This window comes from Myotis brandtii, unplaced genomic scaffold (genome assembly GCF_000412655.1).
Source record: "Myotis brandtii unplaced genomic scaffold, ASM41265v1 scaffold869, whole genome shotgun sequence".
Taxonomy (NCBI): Eukaryota; Metazoa; Chordata; class Mammalia; order Chiroptera; family Vespertilionidae; genus Myotis; species Myotis brandtii.
In genome coordinates, this window is record NW_005371541.1 from 1210984 (window position 1) to 1231197 (window position 20214).

At 38.7% G+C, this 20214-nt stretch overlaps 2 protein-coding genes across 9 annotated transcripts in view; one reads left to right on the top strand and one right to left on the bottom strand.

Annotated features, from left to right (window-relative positions):
• The window catches only part of KCNIP4 (Kv channel interacting protein 4), a 968730-nt gene extending 962071 nt beyond the window's left edge, over positions 1-6659 (top strand). For all 6 annotated transcript variants that reach the window (XM_005884863.2, XM_005884866.2, XM_005884865.2 and 3 more), the window contains 3 exons: positions 1619-1723; positions 2564-2626; positions 5205-6659. In XM_005884863.2, coding sequence (XP_005884925.1) covers positions 1619-1723; positions 2564-2626; positions 5205-5252 — 216 coding nt within the window. In that variant the 3' untranslated portion in view covers positions 5253-6659. The remainder of the gene's footprint in view (positions 1-1618; positions 1724-2563; positions 2627-5204) is intronic.
• PACRGL (PARK2 co-regulated-like) lies at positions 6658-20196 on the bottom strand. Of its 3 annotated transcripts, none has more exons than XM_005884862.2 (10): positions 20173-20196; positions 18082-18148; positions 17546-17706; positions 15453-15520; positions 14617-14707; positions 13340-13474; positions 12761-12868; positions 10659-10739; positions 8091-8314; positions 6658-7246 (listed from the first exon to the last, which is right to left on the bottom strand). In XM_005884862.2, the coding sequence occupies exons 2-9, from the start codon at positions 18131-18133 to the stop codon at positions 8258-8260; spliced, it is 753 nt and encodes a 250-aa protein (XP_005884924.1). In that variant the 5' UTR covers positions 18134-18148; positions 20173-20196; the 3' UTR covers positions 6658-7246; positions 8091-8257. The 3 variants fall into 3 exon arrangements, with proteins under 3 accessions (XP_005884924.1, XP_005884923.1, XP_014387750.1); XM_005884861.2 differs by lacking the exon at positions 20173-20196 and adding an exon at positions 18974-19048; XM_014532264.1 differs by lacking the exon at positions 20173-20196 and adding an exon at positions 18974-19048 and having other exon boundaries at positions 6658-7263.
• Positions 20197-20214: the final 18 nt, after the last annotated feature.

The window sequence follows — 20214 nt, forward strand, 5'->3', positions numbered from 1 at the left end:
AATGTGGTTCACATGGAAACAGGTGCAACTTAAAGTCACATAGGTTATGTGTGTGATGACCTGCATGGCCTTTATGGTGTGGGAAATGACCTCATGGAATGGTGGGACCTCCCAATCCTTCAGGCCCACAGACCAAATAAGATATTCAAATCAAATGGTTTGAATTTAAAAATAACTTAAAGCACACTGAGAAGCAAGGGGAAAGGGCATGGTAAGTTAACTAATTTAGGATAAGGTGCAAGTAAGGTGGAAGGACCACATTACCTAAATCCTGGGACGGCTCAATATTCTATGTGCTGTCTTTTTCTCTGGCTCACTGGCTTTTCCCCAGAGGTGAGATTTGAGCAAGAGGCCCCTCAAATGAAAGGTATCCTGGGTCAGTGACATGAACTTGCTCTACCAGAGACAAAGGGACAAGTGCATCTGACTTCACTTATAGCAACAAAATTAGCCTGGCCAATGGCCATAGGTTTTATTTGTGTTTCTTCAGCAGAGGACTCGTGGAACCAGGATGTTTCTCCTCGATGGGTGGCTACATTAAGAACTCATGAATATTAATTTTCTGTGTATACAGAGCATATCCTGGATAGTTAGTGCCTCTTGTATATTTGGTATCCAATAAGCATTTAGTACTCACATGCCTCAGGAATATTAGGTATCTCTTGGTCCTCCAACCCCTTTCTATCCCTTTCTTTGTTTAACACAAACATGATGTTCTTGCTCTTTATATATGACATATCTCATGAATTCTGCCTGTGGCAAGCAAACTTCTTACTACTTCTCTAAACTCAGAACACCGTTAAAAGTTTCACCCATGATTTATAAACTACAGACTATTTGTCATTTATTATAGAATTGAATACTCTCAAAAGTAAATGTTATATCAACCGAATCCTGATCCTTTTATGTGGAGAATTCAGTATGAAGGAAACAAACATTAAACAATAAACCTGAATGTCTAGATAATTAGATATTATTTTCACTAAGATTGAAAATAAGTTGAAAACTAGCTTTTAATAAAATAATGATGAAATTTTAAGGTGCATCCCAGAGTCATAATATTTTGATTAATTTACATGTGTGATTTCCTCAGTTAAAGCAATAGTAGAAGGAAAAAACACACACACACAAAACAATGAAAATCCTAATGAGCTTTGATTTTTTTAGTATAATTCTCGTGATGCAGTTATATTTTATTCTCAATAAACACATTGATAATAAACATGTAAGATCTATAATAACTCAATAAAATGAAGGTAGTCTGTAAGTCTACAGAGACCCAAACACTAAGCCAGGGTTTTGCGTAACTCAATAAAATGAAGGTAGTCTGTGTGAAGTCTACAGAGACCCAAACACTAAGCCAGGGTTTTGCTGATCATGTTCGATATGTCAGAATTTACTTCATTTTGAAACGAAGGTCAGAAATAATTCTTACATTCTCATTCTGCTGCTTTTAAAGCACAAAGCTGTTGCCTTTTCCTCACAACTGAAAGGCATTTAATGAAGAATCACAGAGAAATCAGAAATTTGAAATTGAGTAGAAATTCCCTGTTAGACTTTCTGGGTGGTTTCCTCGCACTTTGCTTGCAGCCTCACGAGCGTGCCCTTGGCTTTTCAGGAGATGCTTGATATCATGAAAGCAATATACGACATGATGGGTAAATGCACATATCCGGTCCTCAAAGAAGACGCTCCCAGACAACACGTGGAGACATTTTTCCAGGTAGGAATGCATATGGAAGCCAGAGAGAAACAGAAATTAAGAGAACATTTTCTGTTTTCAAAGTGTCATGATGATTCAAAAGAATGTAAAGTAAAAGAGCGTTTCCTGAAAGGGATAAAATGATAGAATATTCACCATCCTAACAATTGAATAATTTTGGTCTTGAATAATTATAATACTGATAACTACTGAACATTCACAATACCCTAGATAGAATACTAAGCAATTGCATTTAATGTGTTGTTGTTTTTTAATTCAGTTCTCATAAGAACCCTATGAGGTTATAAATCCTTATTAGCCCCATTTTAGAGGTGAGAAGACTAAGACTTTGAACATTTCAGCAAATCACCTGAGCTCTGGCATGGCTGGAAGGCAGGGTTTTACCTAGGTCAGGGACTAGATCTTCCCCACATTCTGTTGACAAAGAAGAGCCTAGATTCGAAGAAGTCAGCCAGATGATTCTTATGGCTAGGAAATTACTAGTTTGTTCTGAGGCAGTTCCTCCCAATAAACAAACAGTGGGTTTTGTTTTTTTAAAATATTTATTGATTTCAGAGAGGAAGGGAGGAGAGAAACATCAATGATGAGAGAGAATCATTAACCGTCTGCCTCCTCCATGCCACCTACTGGGGATCAAGCCCACAACCCAGGCATGTGCCCTTGACCAGAACTGAACCTGGGACCCTTCAGTTCATAGACCAACTCTCTATCCACTGAGCCAAACCTGCTAGGGCTTGTTTTTGTTGTTGTTGTTTCTCATCTTCAGCTCATTTGGTTAAGGTGTGAGGGTATCATGGGGAAAGTCTGAATAAAGGTTTTTGTTCTTTTCTTCCTGAACAGAAAATGGACAAAAATAAAGATGGAGTTGTTACTATAGATGAATTCATCGAAAGTTGCCAAAAAGTAAGTAACGGCAGTAAAGGAACCATCCATTTTTGCTTTTGTAACAGCTAGACTGAGTATTGCCAACTAGCCACCATGAAGTGAGCAAAATATAAAGATCGTAGACCTCAGTTTATGACTTTTACAGCTGAGGTCAGCCCACGCCCTGAAACAATCACCAGTTTCTATGTTAAATTGATTGGCATTTGTAGATTGCCCACAGCTGTGTAGGTAAGCCCTGGAGATGCGAAAGTCGCACATAGACTGAGTTTTGTTCCCTAAATACTTTAGAGAGTGTTCATCATTGAGAATAAAGCATATGGCAGATTTACATTGGTCTTTGCCTAGAGTCTAGCCTATAGCATGTATATTGTCAATCATATTTCCACAGCTTTAGAATTCCAGGACAGCTAAGTATTCAACACAGGCCAGGCTTACAGCCAATTTCTAAGAGAAACATCATTGTGTTAATATATGTGGACAAGAATGGCTTTGGGCTGAAGCAGTAATGGCCTTCAGTCACAAAAAATAAAGAGCTGTAAATTCAGAGGGAAAACCAGGCTGGCTGGCATCCAGCGGGAGGCCAGTTTCAGCTTACCTAGGAGTCTCTGAATAGGTGTGTGGCTAGAACCACAATTCACAATTTTAAAAATAAATATAGACAAAGACGTTTGTCGTACTTTAGCTTTTCTATTTATGAATTGATATACTTCCCCTTCCCTGGCGCCTGCTTGTTTCTAAACTCATATTTAAGCTGGTGGACGTGGGGAGAACCGGCCTGCTTAGTGCTGCTGTTGTGGCCTGGCTTCTAGGAGTGCAAGTCAGCATTAGTTCAGCTACTATTTGCCCTACAAGAAAAAGCTCACTGACCTCCATTCACATACAGTCTCCAAGTGCCCCTGAGATGCCCCAAGTCTGACCCTTATGTTTCTAAGGAATATGCTAAACTAGTGGTCGGCAAACTGTGGCTCGGCAAACCGCGGCTTGCTAGCCACATGCGGCTCTTTGGTCCCTTGAGTGTGGCTCTTCCACAAAATACCGTCTCTTTCACAAAATACCGACTTCTGCGCATGGGCCACGAAGTTTCAATCGCACTGTATGTGCGCGCCCGCACGTGGTATTTTGTGGAAGAGCCACACTCAAAGGGCCAAAGAGCCACATGTGGCTCACGAGCCGCGGTTTGCCGACCACGGTGCTAAAAACAAACACAGCCAACGGGTAATGGTTTTTCCCAAACTATTCTTTCTCCGGTGTTGAGAGAACATTTTTTTTTTTAAAGAATAGTTGATTGATTTTTAGAGAAGGGAGAGAGAGGGATAGAGAGAAACATCAATAGACTGCCTCCCACATGGCCCCGAACAACTAGGTATGTGCCCTTGACCGGGAATCAAACCAGCAACCTCTTGGTGCACAGGATGACGCTCAATCAACTGAGCCAGCCAGGGCAAGGCCATTCGTTTTTAAAGGCTCCTAAAGGCCACACAGAATTAGCTCTAACACATCCAGAAACAAGTGGCAACACATCCCAAAGCCCCAACTTCCAGTCCTCACGAAGTTGGCTCTTAACTCACACAAATCCTGTTTCCTTCTACGTGTTCAAGTCTGTGATCCACCTGGAATGTCAAAATTTGCATTTCTTTACTTTGTTTTACCCTCCGACTCTTCATTCTGGCATCCGCTTTGAGAAATATCCTCTATTAACACCAAGTGTGATTTAATCCTAACCCGAGGATATTTTTTCCATTGATTTTTTTAGAGAGAGTGGAAGGGAGAGGGAGAAACAGAAACACCGTGAGAGACACACATTGGTTGGTTGCCTCCCACATGCTCCTGACCAGGACCGAGAGCCTGCAACCCAGGTACATGCCCTTGACGGGAATCAAACCCAGGACCCTTCAGTCTGCAGGCTGACGCTCTACCCACTGAGCCAAACCTGCAAGGGCAACACCAAGTGTGATTTAAATGAACTATTTAAGGTCTGGTAGACTCAACAAAACCTAAAATGGGCTCTCCAGTTTTCTATATGGAGCACATAGTTGGAAAGGAGCCTGCAACCCAGGTACATGCCCTTGATGGGATTCAAACCCAGGACCCTTCAGTCTGCAGGCTGACGCTCTACCCACTGAGCCAAACCTGCAAGGGCAACACCAAGTGTGATTTAAATGAACTATTTAAGGTCTGGTAGACTCAACAAAACCTAAAATGGGCTCTCCAGTTTTCTATATGGAGCACATAGTTGGAAAACGGCAGTACTTAGAGGGAAAATGGTGTGCAGCAGGTCCTCGAATAACATCATTTCAGACAGTGTTGTTCATGTTCATTCAACATCATTCTGTTCAATGTCATTCATTCATTTTGTTATAATGGTGATATGCCATAGGGACTTAACTCGTTCTGTTCAATGTCATTCATTCAACGTTTTGTTATAATGGTGATATGCCATAGGGACTTAACTCTTGTTTATATCAATTAGCTTATGGTAGAATTGGTTTCCTGTACATCATTTCGCTTCGTCACAGGAACTATCAGTGATGTTGAGAGTTTGCTGTACTTGCCTTGCAAATATGCTCAATTTAATCCCGCTGTTTCTCCCTTACAGGATGAAAACATAATGCGCTCCATGCAGCTCTTTGAAAATGTGATTTAACTTGTCAAATACATCCTCAGACAAATGTGAATGATCCTACCACACAAGTGGGAGCTGCCACTTTTAGCATAGACTGCTCAGCTTGACACTGAGGCATATTATGCAAACCAGCTTTGTTTTCATATGAAACAGTCCCCAAAAGATTTGAGTTCTCCACTTTTAAATTTGCATCCTTTTCATAATGCAAATTTCATGGGATGGTCTAAGTCATTTCACACCCTGTGGATATTCAAAAGTAATAGAATCTGGCATATAGTTTTATCGATACTTTAGCCATGGGATTATTGAGGCTTTCACATTATCAGTGACTTTAAAATGTTTTCTGCTACTCATGTGTATGTACTCAACCCCAGGATTTTAAATGGTTTTCTAAAATGTTGGCATCTGCATTTAATTTCCAGAAATTAATTTTCGTGTTTGTGTGCTATAATTCCACTATATACTTAAGTGAACAAAACTACCAAGATTTAAGAAAGCAACAGTCACAGTTCCTATGGATTTGCTGCCTTCTGTTAAAGACATTCATTTATCTGGCGGTTTTCTAAATAATATGAAACAAATTAGTTGATCACCAGATGTCCACATATGCCTAATAGCTTATTTAATAAGCATTTTTTAATTTTTCATAAATACTTATCAAGCCAAGGCCTACATGATGTTTATAATTTTGGATTTGCTTAATTCAACAAGTTGATGTTTATCCCATTGTCACTAAGTGGAAGCCCGAGAAGGTGGAAGACAGTGAGGGTGTTTATAGGTATATGTGAAGGGTCAGACATCTGTCCTCCAGTCCCCAGTAATGCTAATGAGTAATTTTAATCGCACTAAAAGCCTATTGCATCTTCTCCCTGGACTCCCTCAGGCACCTTTATGTTACATGCCATCAGGGCAAAGAAACCTGACCACTCCAACGTGTGCTAGGAAGGAACAGCAAGCAGAAGTCACTTTGAAAGCACCAGTGATTCCATTACAGCCAGAACTCCAATTCCAAAATTTAGTTGAAAATGCATATCAAGTGCTAAGCAACTCATTTGGAAGGTGTTATGATTTAGCTTATCATCCAATTCCAATAATTCAGATTCTTTTTCACACTCTCAAGCCAAAACTGTAAAAGTTGCCATAACATTACTAAAGATACACACACCTTCCCTGTTTTGCAGAAATATCACAAAGACCAAGAGGTTACTGTAGGAGGAAACTTGCAACTGTCTTTGCAACAATAAATCAGGTATCTATTCTGGTGTAGAGATAGGATGTGGAAAGCTGCCCTGCTATCACCAGTGTAGAATTAAGAGTAGTACAATACATGTACACTGAAACTCGCCATCGCGTATTTGTGTAAACTCAATGTGCACATTTTGTATTTCAAAAAGAGAAAATAAAGCAAATAAAATGTTTATAACTCTACTGTATCTTATAGGTCTTTATTCCAACAAATTTTAAAATGACTAGATTAACAATATTTTTGCTTATGGCATTTTCTAGATTGTCGGTATCTTTAGCTTGGGTGGCGCTGAGTGCAATGTGGGAGAGTAAGAGAGAGGCCAGGGCAGGCAGACGTTGTAGCTAATATTACCTGAGGATGTTACAAGTGCGACCTGAGGAGAGTGTACCAGGCAGGGACCCAGGAAGCACACAAGATCCGAAGGACGACGAGCACTTCTGCAACTATGATGCTTCAGAAATTACCTGCATTCTTTTCAATTATAGCTGGAGACTAGTTAAAGCGAGACTGCAAAGAGGTCACTCCAGGTGTTGGTTTCCTCTGGTGCTTCTGGAATATGATATCGCTGCCCCTATATAAGAGTGACCCCTCACGTCCCCTCTTCGGAAATATCAGTCAGCTTGGATTTGGTGCGACGACTCGTTTCTATGGGCTCCCTTCTTGCCCTTGAGGGGGAAAGTCTTAATCTCGTTTTCTATTTCTCTTCTACTCCTTCCTCTCGTAGATCATCCAGAGTCAGCTTCTACTACATCAACACCCGGGACGACGCCTGTAAATTTCAAAAGCCTTTTAAATTTAATTAATTCAAAATAAGCAAGCACAACAAAATCTCTGACTACATAGACTGATCATTTTACTTTCTGAATCTCTTCATGTACTGAATTCAGATTATGAAATACAAAAATAACATTTGCTTAAATACAATTGACACCTAAAGTTTAGGTAGTTTTAATGAGTTATAATAAATAACATACTTATAAGAGAATTTACACATTTAAAAAAAAATCCTTAAACTAGAATACTCTGGATATTTCGGAAGTATTCTACATTATAAAAGACATATTTACAAACAATAATTAATAATGAATTCACAAAGGTCCACTATTTTAAATTTCTATAGCCTTAATATTAAATCCAGAAATGGCAAAATGTGTAGAAGTAAATATACAGCTACAAACTGATTGCAAAAGGGCTGTTATAAACAAAAGACACTAGAAAATAAATACAAACGCTTATACCATAAACCAGTGATGGCGAACCTATGACACGCGTGTCAGAGGTGACACGCGAACTCATTTTTTTGGTTGATTTTTCTTTGTTAAATGGCATTTAAATATATAAAATAAATATCAAAAATATAAGTCTTTGTTTTACTATGGTTGCAAATATCAAAAAATTTCTATATGTGGCACGGCACCAGAGTTAAGTTAGGGTTTTTCAAAATGCTGACACGCCGAGCTCAAAAGGTTCGCCATCACTGCCATAAACCCAATAATGGTTGTTGACACAAACCATAGAAATATGAAAAATAAACCCCACAAAACTGTCCTATTATAGAACCTTTTAAATTCCTTTCCAGTATTAACCATTCTTTTTGTTGTGGAATAACTTACTATGATTCAGTGGAATTGTGCATATTCATCGGAAACTAGTAAATAATGAATGGTGGCTGTGATTTAGAAAAGAATAGCCTGCAGTGAACTGAGAAGGTCCCACAGGTATCCACGGCCAGCGTGTAACACCTGTCACCAGGCAGTAAGATTTCTGTCAGCTCCCTTCTTCAACAACATATGGAGCAATATGTTGGAATTTTAGCTTTGATGATGATAAGGCTTCCCTGTCAACAGAAAAAAAAAAAAAAAGCCCCATTAGTATCATGTAGGCTTCCCCTAATAGTATAATAGAATTACATTTCCAAAAGCATGTCTCAAAAAGTATCCAAAAGTCAAATAAACGAAACGGGATAAGAATTGGATGATGAAATGAGAAGTGAAACCTTTTTCTGAGTTAAATAAACTGTAGGTTATATCTTACTGTTTTTTAAAAATATGTAACCATAGTAGTTAGGAATCAGACCACCAGCATGAATTCAGTCACTTCCTGTCAAATCCGGAGTAGTGATATCTCTGTGCCTCAGATTCTAGATCTTTTGAGGGGGATAGCAACCAAACCTTCCTCTGAGGGGTGTAGTACAGATTAAATGAGTTTAATGTCTAAAAAGTACTCAATAAAATACCCGCATGTAATATGTTCCCACATATTCAATAAAGATAGGTGTGTGTGTGTGAAGTATGTACCTAAGACAAATGTGCATATCAACTAGAAAAAACACAAATCAAGCTCAGAATGAACCAAGCTCAATTTAAGGTGGGCTGTAAATGGATTAGTTATAAGAAAATGACACCGTGACTATCTGTAGCTGATATTTTTGTTTCCCCAGAAGTTGAGTCTTTCCATTATTGTGATAGTGGCAGGCCCTAAGAAGTGAGAAACTACCACACTGAGAAAATTCTTTTTTTAAAGATTCATCTCTAAATATTTAAATAAAGAGAAAGAAAAATAAACCTTTACATTTTAGAAGGGAAAGAAGAGCATCCATTATTTTCACGAAGAACTAGGAAGTATCCAAAGCAAGTACAACAGTCATCAAGCCCAGGGAAACTCTCTGATATGTGAGAATAGGCTATGTAATAATTGATGGAATTGTAAAAGGACATTGCAAATACATCAATTACTAGTAAATTATGTAAGATATTATGACTTCAAAATCTTTATTTATTCTGGATTAGCATGATTCAAAACAATGAGACTGAGTAGCAAAAGAGTTACTCCCTTGCTAGCTATCTCTGAGACCCTGGATTGGTCAATTACACCCCAGGTGCTCCCCCTCCAAATCTTACTGTGCAATTTCTAAACTTTATGCACAGACTCTCCCCTCCTCCACAGGCACATCCTAACTTACTGGGCCTGCCCTTTCTACTTGCCCCTTCCCCACACCAGTCCACAGGATGTGTGAAAACCACCTGGGCAGAGTTTCAGACTGAAAAGCTGTGCCATCATTAGTAAGCATCTGTTTACAAGAAATTCATTTTCAATTCCAGTTCCCAGAGCAGCAAACACATTTGCAAGCAATATGAATTTCTTTTCTGCTGAGGATGGACACAGGGTTGGCTAGGGGATGGTTTTGTGCATCACCACAAGAGGTCTGAATGCTAATCCTCTGCCTGGGACCCACATACAACAAAGAAAGCCTTGGGAATTACTTCCTCCTCACAAATTTTATTCAAGGCATTCATCATGCAAAGAATATCTTCAATTTAAAAAGACACTGAAATTGGTCAAATTGAGTAATTTAGGCAAAGCTAAACTAAAACATCTGCCATTTTAAACTATATGATCATACAAATTTCTTTATAATTAATTCCTTTTGAATGTACCTAGAATGAAACTAAGTTGTGCCATGTTAAGATAATCACATGCAACTCTATTCATTAAGCTCTGATTAAATGTAAGCTCCAAATCAAGATGGGAACATTGCTTTATGGAAATATTTCCAAGATTAGATTATCTGAACATTTCTTTCAAAAGATGAAAACTCAACCTACTTATTTGATACCACACAGATAATGAAATCCCCTACATTTCCGCACCTTCTTGCCATTTAAAATAATTAACTGAGTCAGCCCTGTGTGCTGTACACACACGTGCTCACGTTCCAGCAAGTGTGTGCTTGCAGACATAATATCAAAGCCATCTGGAAATCTCATTTCAATCTTTGATTATGGGCAAATTATAAATTTTTTAGACAGAAAGATGGCAAATGAAAGGAAAAGTACTCTTTCTTCAATGAGCTTTCTACATTAATCCTTCTGTTTTATGAACTTTTAAATAGTCAAAGCAAAAACATCCCAAATAAAGAAAACAAGCGCTTCCCCACACGAGTGCCACTCAGTAAGCATAGCGGAACCATACGGCCTTGTGTTCATACAACCCAGGGCGGAATCCTAGTGCTCAGAACGTGCGACCCAGGAACACAGAGACTCAGGGCCCTCACATGGAGATAGACCTATCAGCTCCACATGGTTACTTGCCAATGAAGAGGTAATACATTATACAGTCAAATATGCAATATGACTAAAGGTAAGAAACGATCAGGACTGAAGGAAGATTGTCCTACTCACACTTCCACCATGCTGCTCCAGCTTCTGCAATGCATTCGTGATCGGCTCTTTGAACTTCTTGTCCCTTAGTCTCTTGAATAGCTTTAAAAATAAGATTGGGGGAATGAAATGATTTTAAAAAGCAGTAACATTCATCTTAAGCATAAGTAAAGCTTCACTAAAAAGTAGGCTAATTAGAAATAATGTCACTGAGTCTTTATTGTATAATAAGTACAAACACCACCTGTTTTAGGCTTCTTTCAGGAAATATCATTGAAATAGATGCCACTCTATTTGCTGGGGCAATAAATCAATTCATTTAATTATTTCAAATAATACCAATCCTACAAAATATGCTACAATGTGGTATCCAGAGTAAGTTTTCTATGAAATTGCATATTTTTCCATTTGGTAATTTGCAAGAGCATTTGGAGAACTATGACAAAAAACTAAGCCTCTAAACACGTGTGCTTCCAATAGTAAAAATGGGAAGAGACAACAAAGAGAGCATCTACATGACTAACTCTAACAGTGAGAGGGGAGTCAGACTAGAAACCACAAGAGCACGTGTCCCTAGGTGTGTCCAGAATGGGCCTCTGACTGCAGGTGGGACTGACTGCAGGGGAGAGTCCAGGTGAGAGAGGAGAGAATCACAGAGCAAAGAGGGAAATCACACAGTGCAAACCTGTAACTGTGCTCCCCCCAATGCCTGCAGTACTCATGCAGAGCCTGAACCCTTTATTTCAACCTCCCCAGTAAATAAAACTTTCAATACATTTCAACTGACTACTGTATTGATTTTACTCAATTATTTTGAATAACATGTTGAGTTTTAACCTGTATTGATTTTACCTGCGTTCTAGGATCTCCCAGGTAGGTGGGTCCAAGGAAAAACAATGGAACTATAATCCACATGCATGCCTCAGCTCTGAACTAGAGAGATGCACGCAGACATCCTAGCTGTGGGTTATCCCGGACAGGACTCGAATCTCTGTATCAGTGCATGCAGTAAAGGACTACCTGCCTAAGGAAAGGTTTGGCCTTGCCCTGGCTCCTGAATGGTAACCCCTAAGCCCTTGGAATGTCCTGCCAGATAAGACGATGGCATAGACTATCACATCAGATAGTCTGGGCCTGCAATGTGATCTGCATGGGGACTGTAGGCCACAGGGTGTCAGCTCAACTTAGGGAGAGACTGGAGACTAAGGTCAACCATGCAGGGAGTCATCATACCTGTGGACAGACCCCCGTGAGAACCCTGGACACCAAGGCTCAGGGGAGCGTCCCCAGCTGGCAGACTCCATGCGCGCTGCCACTCGCCCTTGCTGAGACAGTCAGCACTGTGTGCGCAACTCCACTGAGAGGAAGCTCCACCCGGCCTGGCCCGGATCCTGCTCTTCGCGGCTCCTCCCTTTGTGGATGTCAATCTGTGTCCTCTCAGTAATAAACTAACAGCGAATAACAGACTTTCTGAGCAACATGAGTCCTGTCTGCAAACTGTTCAACCTAAGGGTGGTCTTGGGACTTCCTGAACTGCAGTGTCCCAGTGTGTAACTGTGATAAGAATTAAACTACATGCAACAAGAAAACGTCTCCTCCTGAGTGCTAGACTCACCAAAATGCTGACAAAACAAAAAGATAACAAATATAGCTTTGGCAACATATAATTACACAAGAGGGTGGATAAACTCTGCTTATACTAATGCAACAGGAAAATGTCTCATCCTGAGTGCGAGACTCACCAAAATGCTGACAAAACAAAAAAATAACAAATACAGCTTTGGCAACATAAATTACACAAGAGGGTGGATAAACTCTGCTTATACTAGTGCTTCTTAGCTAATCAACACGGGCATGATCCCATTACATTGCTCATTAATTTGGGTGCACTACAACCCTAAATTCTGCTCATGTGGGTGCTTTCCATTGAAAATGTTTAAAGAGCATACTCTCCTTAGTAAAATGTTTTATGAACCACTACAATGATTTTGGTTAGGATGATGAGTTTTTGGTTTTCTTTTTTTGTTGAGGTTTTGAATCATTTGACACCATTACATTATGAAGAGATACGGATAGTGCATGATACACACTCACAGCTGCTCTCTAGTCTTTTCAGTACTCACACTGGTAAGCAGATGTTTCAGGTGGTCATTCAGAGAAGGACCAACGACGACACTTAACTGCACGAGAGCATTCAGTCCTCTTTCAAACACTTCATCATCCGAATGGGCCTGTGGAGCGTTAGTTGGTCAGGAGTATCAGGATAGGAAGGGAAAGAAGAGAAAAAGGAAGGAGATGTTAGGAGAAAGGAGAAGCCGGGGGAGAAAAAAGAGAGAGTGAATATTCAAATTAGATGATAATCAACCAAACCGAGAATTTTAAGAATAGCCTTTAATGCAGGATATGTAGAAGCAACACACAAATTTTCAGCTTGACTGAAACATTAACTAAGATATATCGCAGCCTGCAGAAAGACTGCTTTGAGGTTCATTACTTTCTCTAATTACTCAAAATGTCCCATTTTATTTTTAGTACATTCTCTTAACGGTGTTTGCAAGTAAGTAATCATCTGGCCCTGAAGAACAGTGACCTAATTCTGCATACACATCAAAATCACAGGTAAAAAGCTAATGTGCATATAATTTGGAAGACATAAAATATCTTAAATGTACCAGAGAAAGTCCAAAGAATAAAGCACATACCAGAGCCGCCTTCAGCACAGGACTCAGTCTAGGAAGCAAAGGCACAGCTTTTTCAGGAGCATCTCGGACCAAGAGTAATTCTCTAAAACCCTCCTTTGAAACAAAGGTGTATGGATGTTTAGTCTCTCTCAGACCCTGCCAAAGACAAAACAAACAAAAAACCCACATGATTTATGCTAATAAGAAAAACTGAATCCTTACTCGTGTAAATGAAAATCAAGTTTATTATTGTTTTCCTAATCATGATATATAATTTCAGTAATTACATTTTTAATTAAACAGATAAATTGTGGAATAAAAGACATATATAATACAGAAAGGATCTCTATCTACAGGAAGGAAGAAGGAAGAAAGGAAGGGAGAGAAGGAGGGAGTGAAGAAGAGAGGGAGGGAAGGAGGGAGGGAGGGAGGAAAAGAAAAGTAATAAGAAAAACAGAAAAATAAGGAAAGAAAGGAGAGGTAAAAAATATATCGGGAACTTTAAAAAAGGAAAGAAAGGCAGGGAGAAAAGAAAAGGGGGAGGGAGAGGAAAGATAAACAAAAAGAAATAAAGAGGAAAAGGAAGAGAAAAACTGACTAGGATTCTAAATGCATTTCGCACAAACTCCTCAACACTGCCTGAAAGCAGTGAGTTAGTCTACAATGTGTGTTTATAAATACCACTTTACGAATGCACCTGTTACCATGATTTTACAATTTGTTTTCCTGACACAGATGTTAAATAATATAAAGGAACCTATCTGAAGTTTTTTTTTAAAAAAATCTATAAAAACATCTCCATGGTGTGTTACTTAGGATGTACAAGTAGGCAAAATCCTGGAGAATTCTACAAAATAACATTAAGTAGTTAATATGAGTTTCCTAAGAAATAGAGTGTTAAATAGGACTGGCTCTACAGAGAGACCAACTATTCATTGTTATCTTATGTAGCTATTTTTAAACCAGTGATGTTCTCTTAATTTGACTAGTTCAACAAAAATCTTCCTCCATGTTATGATTTTAAGTACTTTTATACTTTAAGTATGAATATTTCAACCACTTACCTACAAATCCCTGTGTAGACTAATCTCATGTTTATAAAGCTAATTAATTAGTTTCTAATAATCACACGCCAATTATATTTAGTTCCTAAGAGAGTGTAGTATTTTAATGCCTATTGTCTCACTCTGATTTCAAAAGTAAAGAATGAGATTTACTGATGAGTTATAAAATAACATTTATTGCAACTGTAAGAGATTTTCCCCCATAAACACTCAGGAGATGGAGTATTGATTTACCTCGGCTAAAGTAATAAGAAGAGGATCAAAGGAAAGATTTTCAGGAGGAGAGTCCCACTGTAATCTGTGTTTTACTGAACCATGGACCAACCTAAAATATAAAACCAGTGAATGTAACAAGAACAATATCTATATATATAAAAGCCTAATATGCAAATTGCCCCCTCTACCGGGAGTTCAACCAGGAGTTTGACCAGGGAGCAGGGCCGGCCGACCAACCGCCTGCAGCCCCTCCCCCCGGCCAGCCCAGCCCGACCCCACCTGGGCATGAATTCATGCACTGGGCCTCTAGCAGTTATATAATAAGCAGTGATTATCTAACACAGTGGTTCTCAACCTTCCTAATGCCGCGACCCTTTAATACAGTTCCTCATGTTGTGGTGACCCCCAATTTCATGTTACAAATTGAACATAATTAAAGCATAGTGATTAATCACAAAAACAATATGTAATTATATATGTGTTTTCCAATGGTCTTAGGCGACCCCTGTGAAAGGGTCGTTCGACCCCCAAAGGGGTCGCGACCCACAGGTTGAGAACCGCTGATCTAACACATACATATTCTTTTTGGAATATAACTACATTAGCATTATTTTATAACATGTAGGAAACCATGACTTCAAACCTATTATATCTATGGGTAATGCTATTTTGGAATTAAAATTATTTTCTTCAACAATGTCCCAGGATACCAATCCAACAGCCCAAAAGTATAAGTCACCTTTATTTCAACCTCCTTTGTAAATAAAACTTTCAATAAATTTAAACTGAATAGCATATTGATCTTACTCAATTATTTTGAATAACATGGTGAGTTATAACCTGTATTGATTTACCTGCAAGGAATACCACCTTTAGAGTAAACAGCTGCAAATGCAGAAGGGGCTCGTGACTGTTCACCGAACTGAAATACAATGTGACACACACACAATAAATATTACGATCACCTCCACTTTGTGATATCTAATCAATTTTAATCCTGCTCAGGTCAGAGGCAAACGAACACCCTGACTTTCAAGCCACTTCCAACTTTCCAGTGCATCATTCTACTCAGCACAATTGAGAAAATTTATCAGTTCTTTCGGGACTGAACACACAAACACATTTTCTATATTTTCTTTCACACCTAACTTGTTTCAGAAGGCATGAAGATGCCTGAAACCATACATATAATAAATAAAACATAGACAAATATAAATATCATAAATATAATAAGATAACATCTTTCCATCCCCTCCCTACTGTAACTGTCTAAAGTGAGAAGCAAATGGAGAAGGTGTTAAGTGAGGGAAAGTGTATTTGTTTTTAGCCCTCAGGATATTTCCTACTTGTCCTCCAGCTACTTATACCTGGTCTGGATGGTCAGAGAACTTGTCATTTCCCAAACGGGCTTTGTCTCCATAAAAATTAAAGGCTTCCATTGGACAGGGTCACGTGTTAGAGCTGGAGACTGAGCGAGACCCTCACAAACATAGGCCCATATATGTATGCTTAGATATATAACTTCACTACTGTCAGTTTTGCTATATTATTATCTTAAGAACAGATTAATTCTGGACCTACTCTCAAAGGCAATTTAAGAGATGATCAATCATAACAGTTAAAACAATCACAGCAAAATAGTTTCAATATAATTGATCAGAGACTTAAAGGCACCCAAAGTAAATAATTTACAATATGGTACTTTCATTATAATCAAAAGAAACAGTTATTTAAATTACAAAATAGAAACTTATTACAGATAAATAGCTAAAAACATTTTTAATCATACGCAGTACTTCAGAAATATATACGCTTAAGTTTAGAATTAGTCCTCTTCCCTCTAGTAAAACGTTTTGAGTAAAAATACATACATGAAATTTCATTAAAATAAAATGTCATAATAAAAGATTCATTTGCAAAGCTCAATCTATAGTAGTAATTCTGTATAGTAATTCACAGCAATAGTAATATTTCATTCATCAAGTTATAATTCCTAAGAAAAATATGTTTAAAAATTGTTTTCAAGTAAGAATCATATCAGATAAAGAAATTAACTGGAAAAGTGTTGCTTGCATTGGGAAAAAAATTAAGGCTGCAAATTCCCTCAATTAAATATGGGGAAAAGGAAGCAACAGCAAGAAGATATCAGAGCATTCTTCAGGGTTTCAATTTCCTGGCCACTGTGCAGATTACAGAAAGAAGCAAAGGAACACAGATACTCAAACTACTTTCTGTTTTTCTTTTCTAAGTCAGATAATTTCCTGTGCCCTTGGATACTTCATTAGATCCTTGCTTAGGTATTTGCTGTTTTGCCTGCTGTCAAAATCAGAGTATCAGCTATCCTCATAATCCCTTTCAAGGGCTGAAACCACTATCAGAATACCCTATGCAAGGTTGGGCCAAACACCTGGGGGTGTTGCACAGGTGTGTTCACTTTTGGATAATTCACTGATCTATACACCATTATGTACTTTTATGTGCCTAAATCTCATGTTTGTTAAATTGCTGTGAAAAGGCAAAAGGAGGCTAGTATTATAGTTAGGATTTCTGGTGGAGCAAATTTATAGACCACAGAAAAATGGCTAGAGACCTTTACGAAACTATGGAAGCATATAATTCATCCTGTGGCAATTAAGTACAAGTTTATTCATTGGTATTAGGAAGTCAAATAACCATAGCAAATAAAATATAAAGCAATTTATTTTATATTCTAAAAACTCATCCACGAATGAGACAGAAGAGACCAAAACTGGTTAATAACAACTGTACACCTTCTCACCTCCACTCCCACATCCTCTCCATTCTTCACCATCATTATCATATGCCCTTCCTTCAGCACTACCTCAAAACTAACAAAAGAGACTTAAGACAGAATTCAAATGGTTCAATGGTGTGCTAAGTACATACTACTTAGAAAAACTGAGTCAGGAATCTCTTTTGTACTTACCGGGTTAATTGTTTTAGGGTTAAGTTTATCACTTGGTCGAGGATGGACTTTTATTGCAGCATCTGGAGAACTGGCTGACGATGAGGATGAGGATTTGCTTCGTTGAACTGTAGTCCTAGGCTTTCTCTGTGGACTTGATGATGTCCTTTGATCATCATTACCTGGAAAAAAAAAAAAAAACCCAGAAAAAAAAGAAAGGTGAAAACTATAGAGGTGTCATTAATATAAAGTTCACCTCTTCCTTTAAAAAGCGATGCTGGAGCAGCAAGAGAAAGAGACTCAATTACCTACAAGGGAATACCCATACGACTGTCAGCTGATTTCTCAACAGAAACTTTGCAGGCCAGAAGGGAATGGCAAGAAATATTCAAAGTGCTGAATACCAAGAACCTACAACCAAGAATACTTTATCCAGCAAAGCTATCATTCAGAATTGAAGGAAAAAAAAAAAACCCAGAAAAAAAAGAAAGGTGAAAACTATAGAGGTGTCATTAATATAAAGTTCACCTCTTCCTTTAAAAAGCGATGCTGGGTACCTCTCACTCTGTTTCTCAACTGTGTGTCTCCATGGCACTCTGATTTCTGCATTGCTTCCCGTCACTCCTGCAGTTACAGGAAACTTGATGTCACAAATTTTTAAGGAGGGAAATTCATCAACAATATAAAGACTAAACCAGAATAGAGTAGAAAATACAGTAAAAGATATACAGAAAACTTATGGTAAGGAGCAAAATACCTGGAAAGACTAATGAGAAAAATATTATATCAATTTCAATAATATCAGTAACAGCAAATTAAAAACAAGCTATAAAACATAATGTATAAAAGCAAACATTCTTTTCATTCAAATTATCAAAATACATTGTTAGATACTCAATCACAATCTTCTAGTTCTATGTAGAAAACATGGACTAGGTTTTTGAAAGGAGTGGTTGGCACCTCCCCCTACGGTCTCCATCTTCTCTGGTTTCTAAATTTCTAAAGTTCCAAAGTCAACACCTGCACATCAAGTCCTACTTTTCCAATGATGTAAGGAACTCTCCTACTCAAGGTACCACAAGCTCCTTAGACTGAAAATAACCAAACCAGAGGTTACCACACACATTTATTTATAAATCCCTTGTTAATTCAAGGTACCACCAGTTTTCCGGTCCATCAGGCGGAAAAATTTAGATGGTTGCTGCTTCTTTTTCCTTTGCTTCCTACACTCAGCCCTACAGATGTGTTCAGCATGGTGTAATGAGGTAGAAAGAGCGCTGGGCTCAGATCTCGGTTTGCATCTCATCTCTACCGATTATGAGGTTTATGAATTCAGGCAGAGTATTTAACCTCCCTCAGCTTGGTTTCCTAACCTACTAAAAGGGAGAATCAAATCAAGCTGATCAAGGCTGTTGTTGAATAAATATGATCAGATATCAAGCTGCTCACCAGCACAGGGTGGTTCACCACTCCCTCTTCCGTATTTCCTTCTTTTCTGTTAATGAAAGAGGTCTAGTTCATAGCCCATGATTTCCTGATTCACCAAATGATTTCTAAATTTAAATCTCTACAGAGGAATCCTCCACCACACACATCCAGACTCATATACCCAATTGCCTGCTAGTATATTTCTAGGCCGAGCTTCAATCTCAAGTTCCTTCCTATTTCTACTTGATTACTCCCCCTCTCCCTTGCATGACTCTCCAATTATGCTTCATTCATCTTATTCTCAACCACCCTTTTGAGTGCTTTTTCATTAAGTAACATGAAGAGGGTGGTGTAAAGGTGTTAATATTGGAAGGAAGTGAAAAATATAAGAATTGCTTAGTTTTATAAATGGTACAAGATCTCCGTTCTTGCCCTGGCCGGTTTGGCTCAGTGGATAGAGCGTCGGCCTGCGGACTCAAGGATCCTGGGTTCGATTCCGGTCAAGGGCATGTACCTTGGTTGGGGCACATACCCAGTGGGGGGTGTTCGGGAGGCAGTTGATCGATGTTTCTCTCTCATCGATGTTTCTCTCTATCCCTCTTCCTTCCTCTGTAAAAAATCAATAAAATATATATATATTTTTAAAAAGAGCTCCGTTCTTTTATAAAACAATATAAAGATTCTAAATAGATTCTAGAACCCACAAATCCACTTAACCAGAACACCCAAACTATGTCACAACACCAGAGAACAAAGAAGTAGGGCTCCACTGGAGGACCCTCACTGTTCCCTTAGGTTTCCTTAGCTCTGCAGGTAATTCACAGAGGCTGCAGGCACCTGTGTCCACCCAAGGCACACTCCCCCCGCCTCCCCACACATAAATCCTATCTCTTTCTCTACCTGCACTTTTTTCGACACCCCGCTCTGAGACCACTGCACAAAACTGCTTGCTAAATTCTCAGGGGCAGACGCCACGTTATTTCCTATTCCCTAATGTTCATCAAGTTCCAAAAGTGTAAATAGGCACCCCAACTAAAGAAGACGCCATGTTCCATCTCTGAGGTTCCTTAAATCCCACGGCGCAGCGACAGAGCCCAATATCCATCTTTCTCAACCCCCTTTTACCATAAGGCAAACCAAAGAGCCAGTATTAAGGGTCTTAAAATGCGCTTTCCAATGTCTTGGCCTCTCCTCCTCCAATACCACACATCTATTAGTACCTAAGACCAAATCGGGGCCAGGGCGTTGTCCAAATTGGAAAA

Bases quoted from the DNA above. Each gene is read 5' to 3' on its own strand.
- PACRGL (XM_005884862.2), bottom strand. From the start codon at position 18,133: ATGCAGAAATCAGAGTGCCATGGAGACACACAGTTGAGAAACAGAGTG. The intron at 12,869-13,339 runs GTATGTGCTTTA...AACGCTCCACAG, and splicing joins CTGTGCTGAAGGCGGCTCTG to GCCCATTCGGATGATGAAGT. The intron at 8,315-10,658 runs GTGAGTAGGACA...TTCTGTTGACAG, and splicing joins TGGAGCAGCATGGTGGAAGT to GGAAGCCTTATCATCATCAA.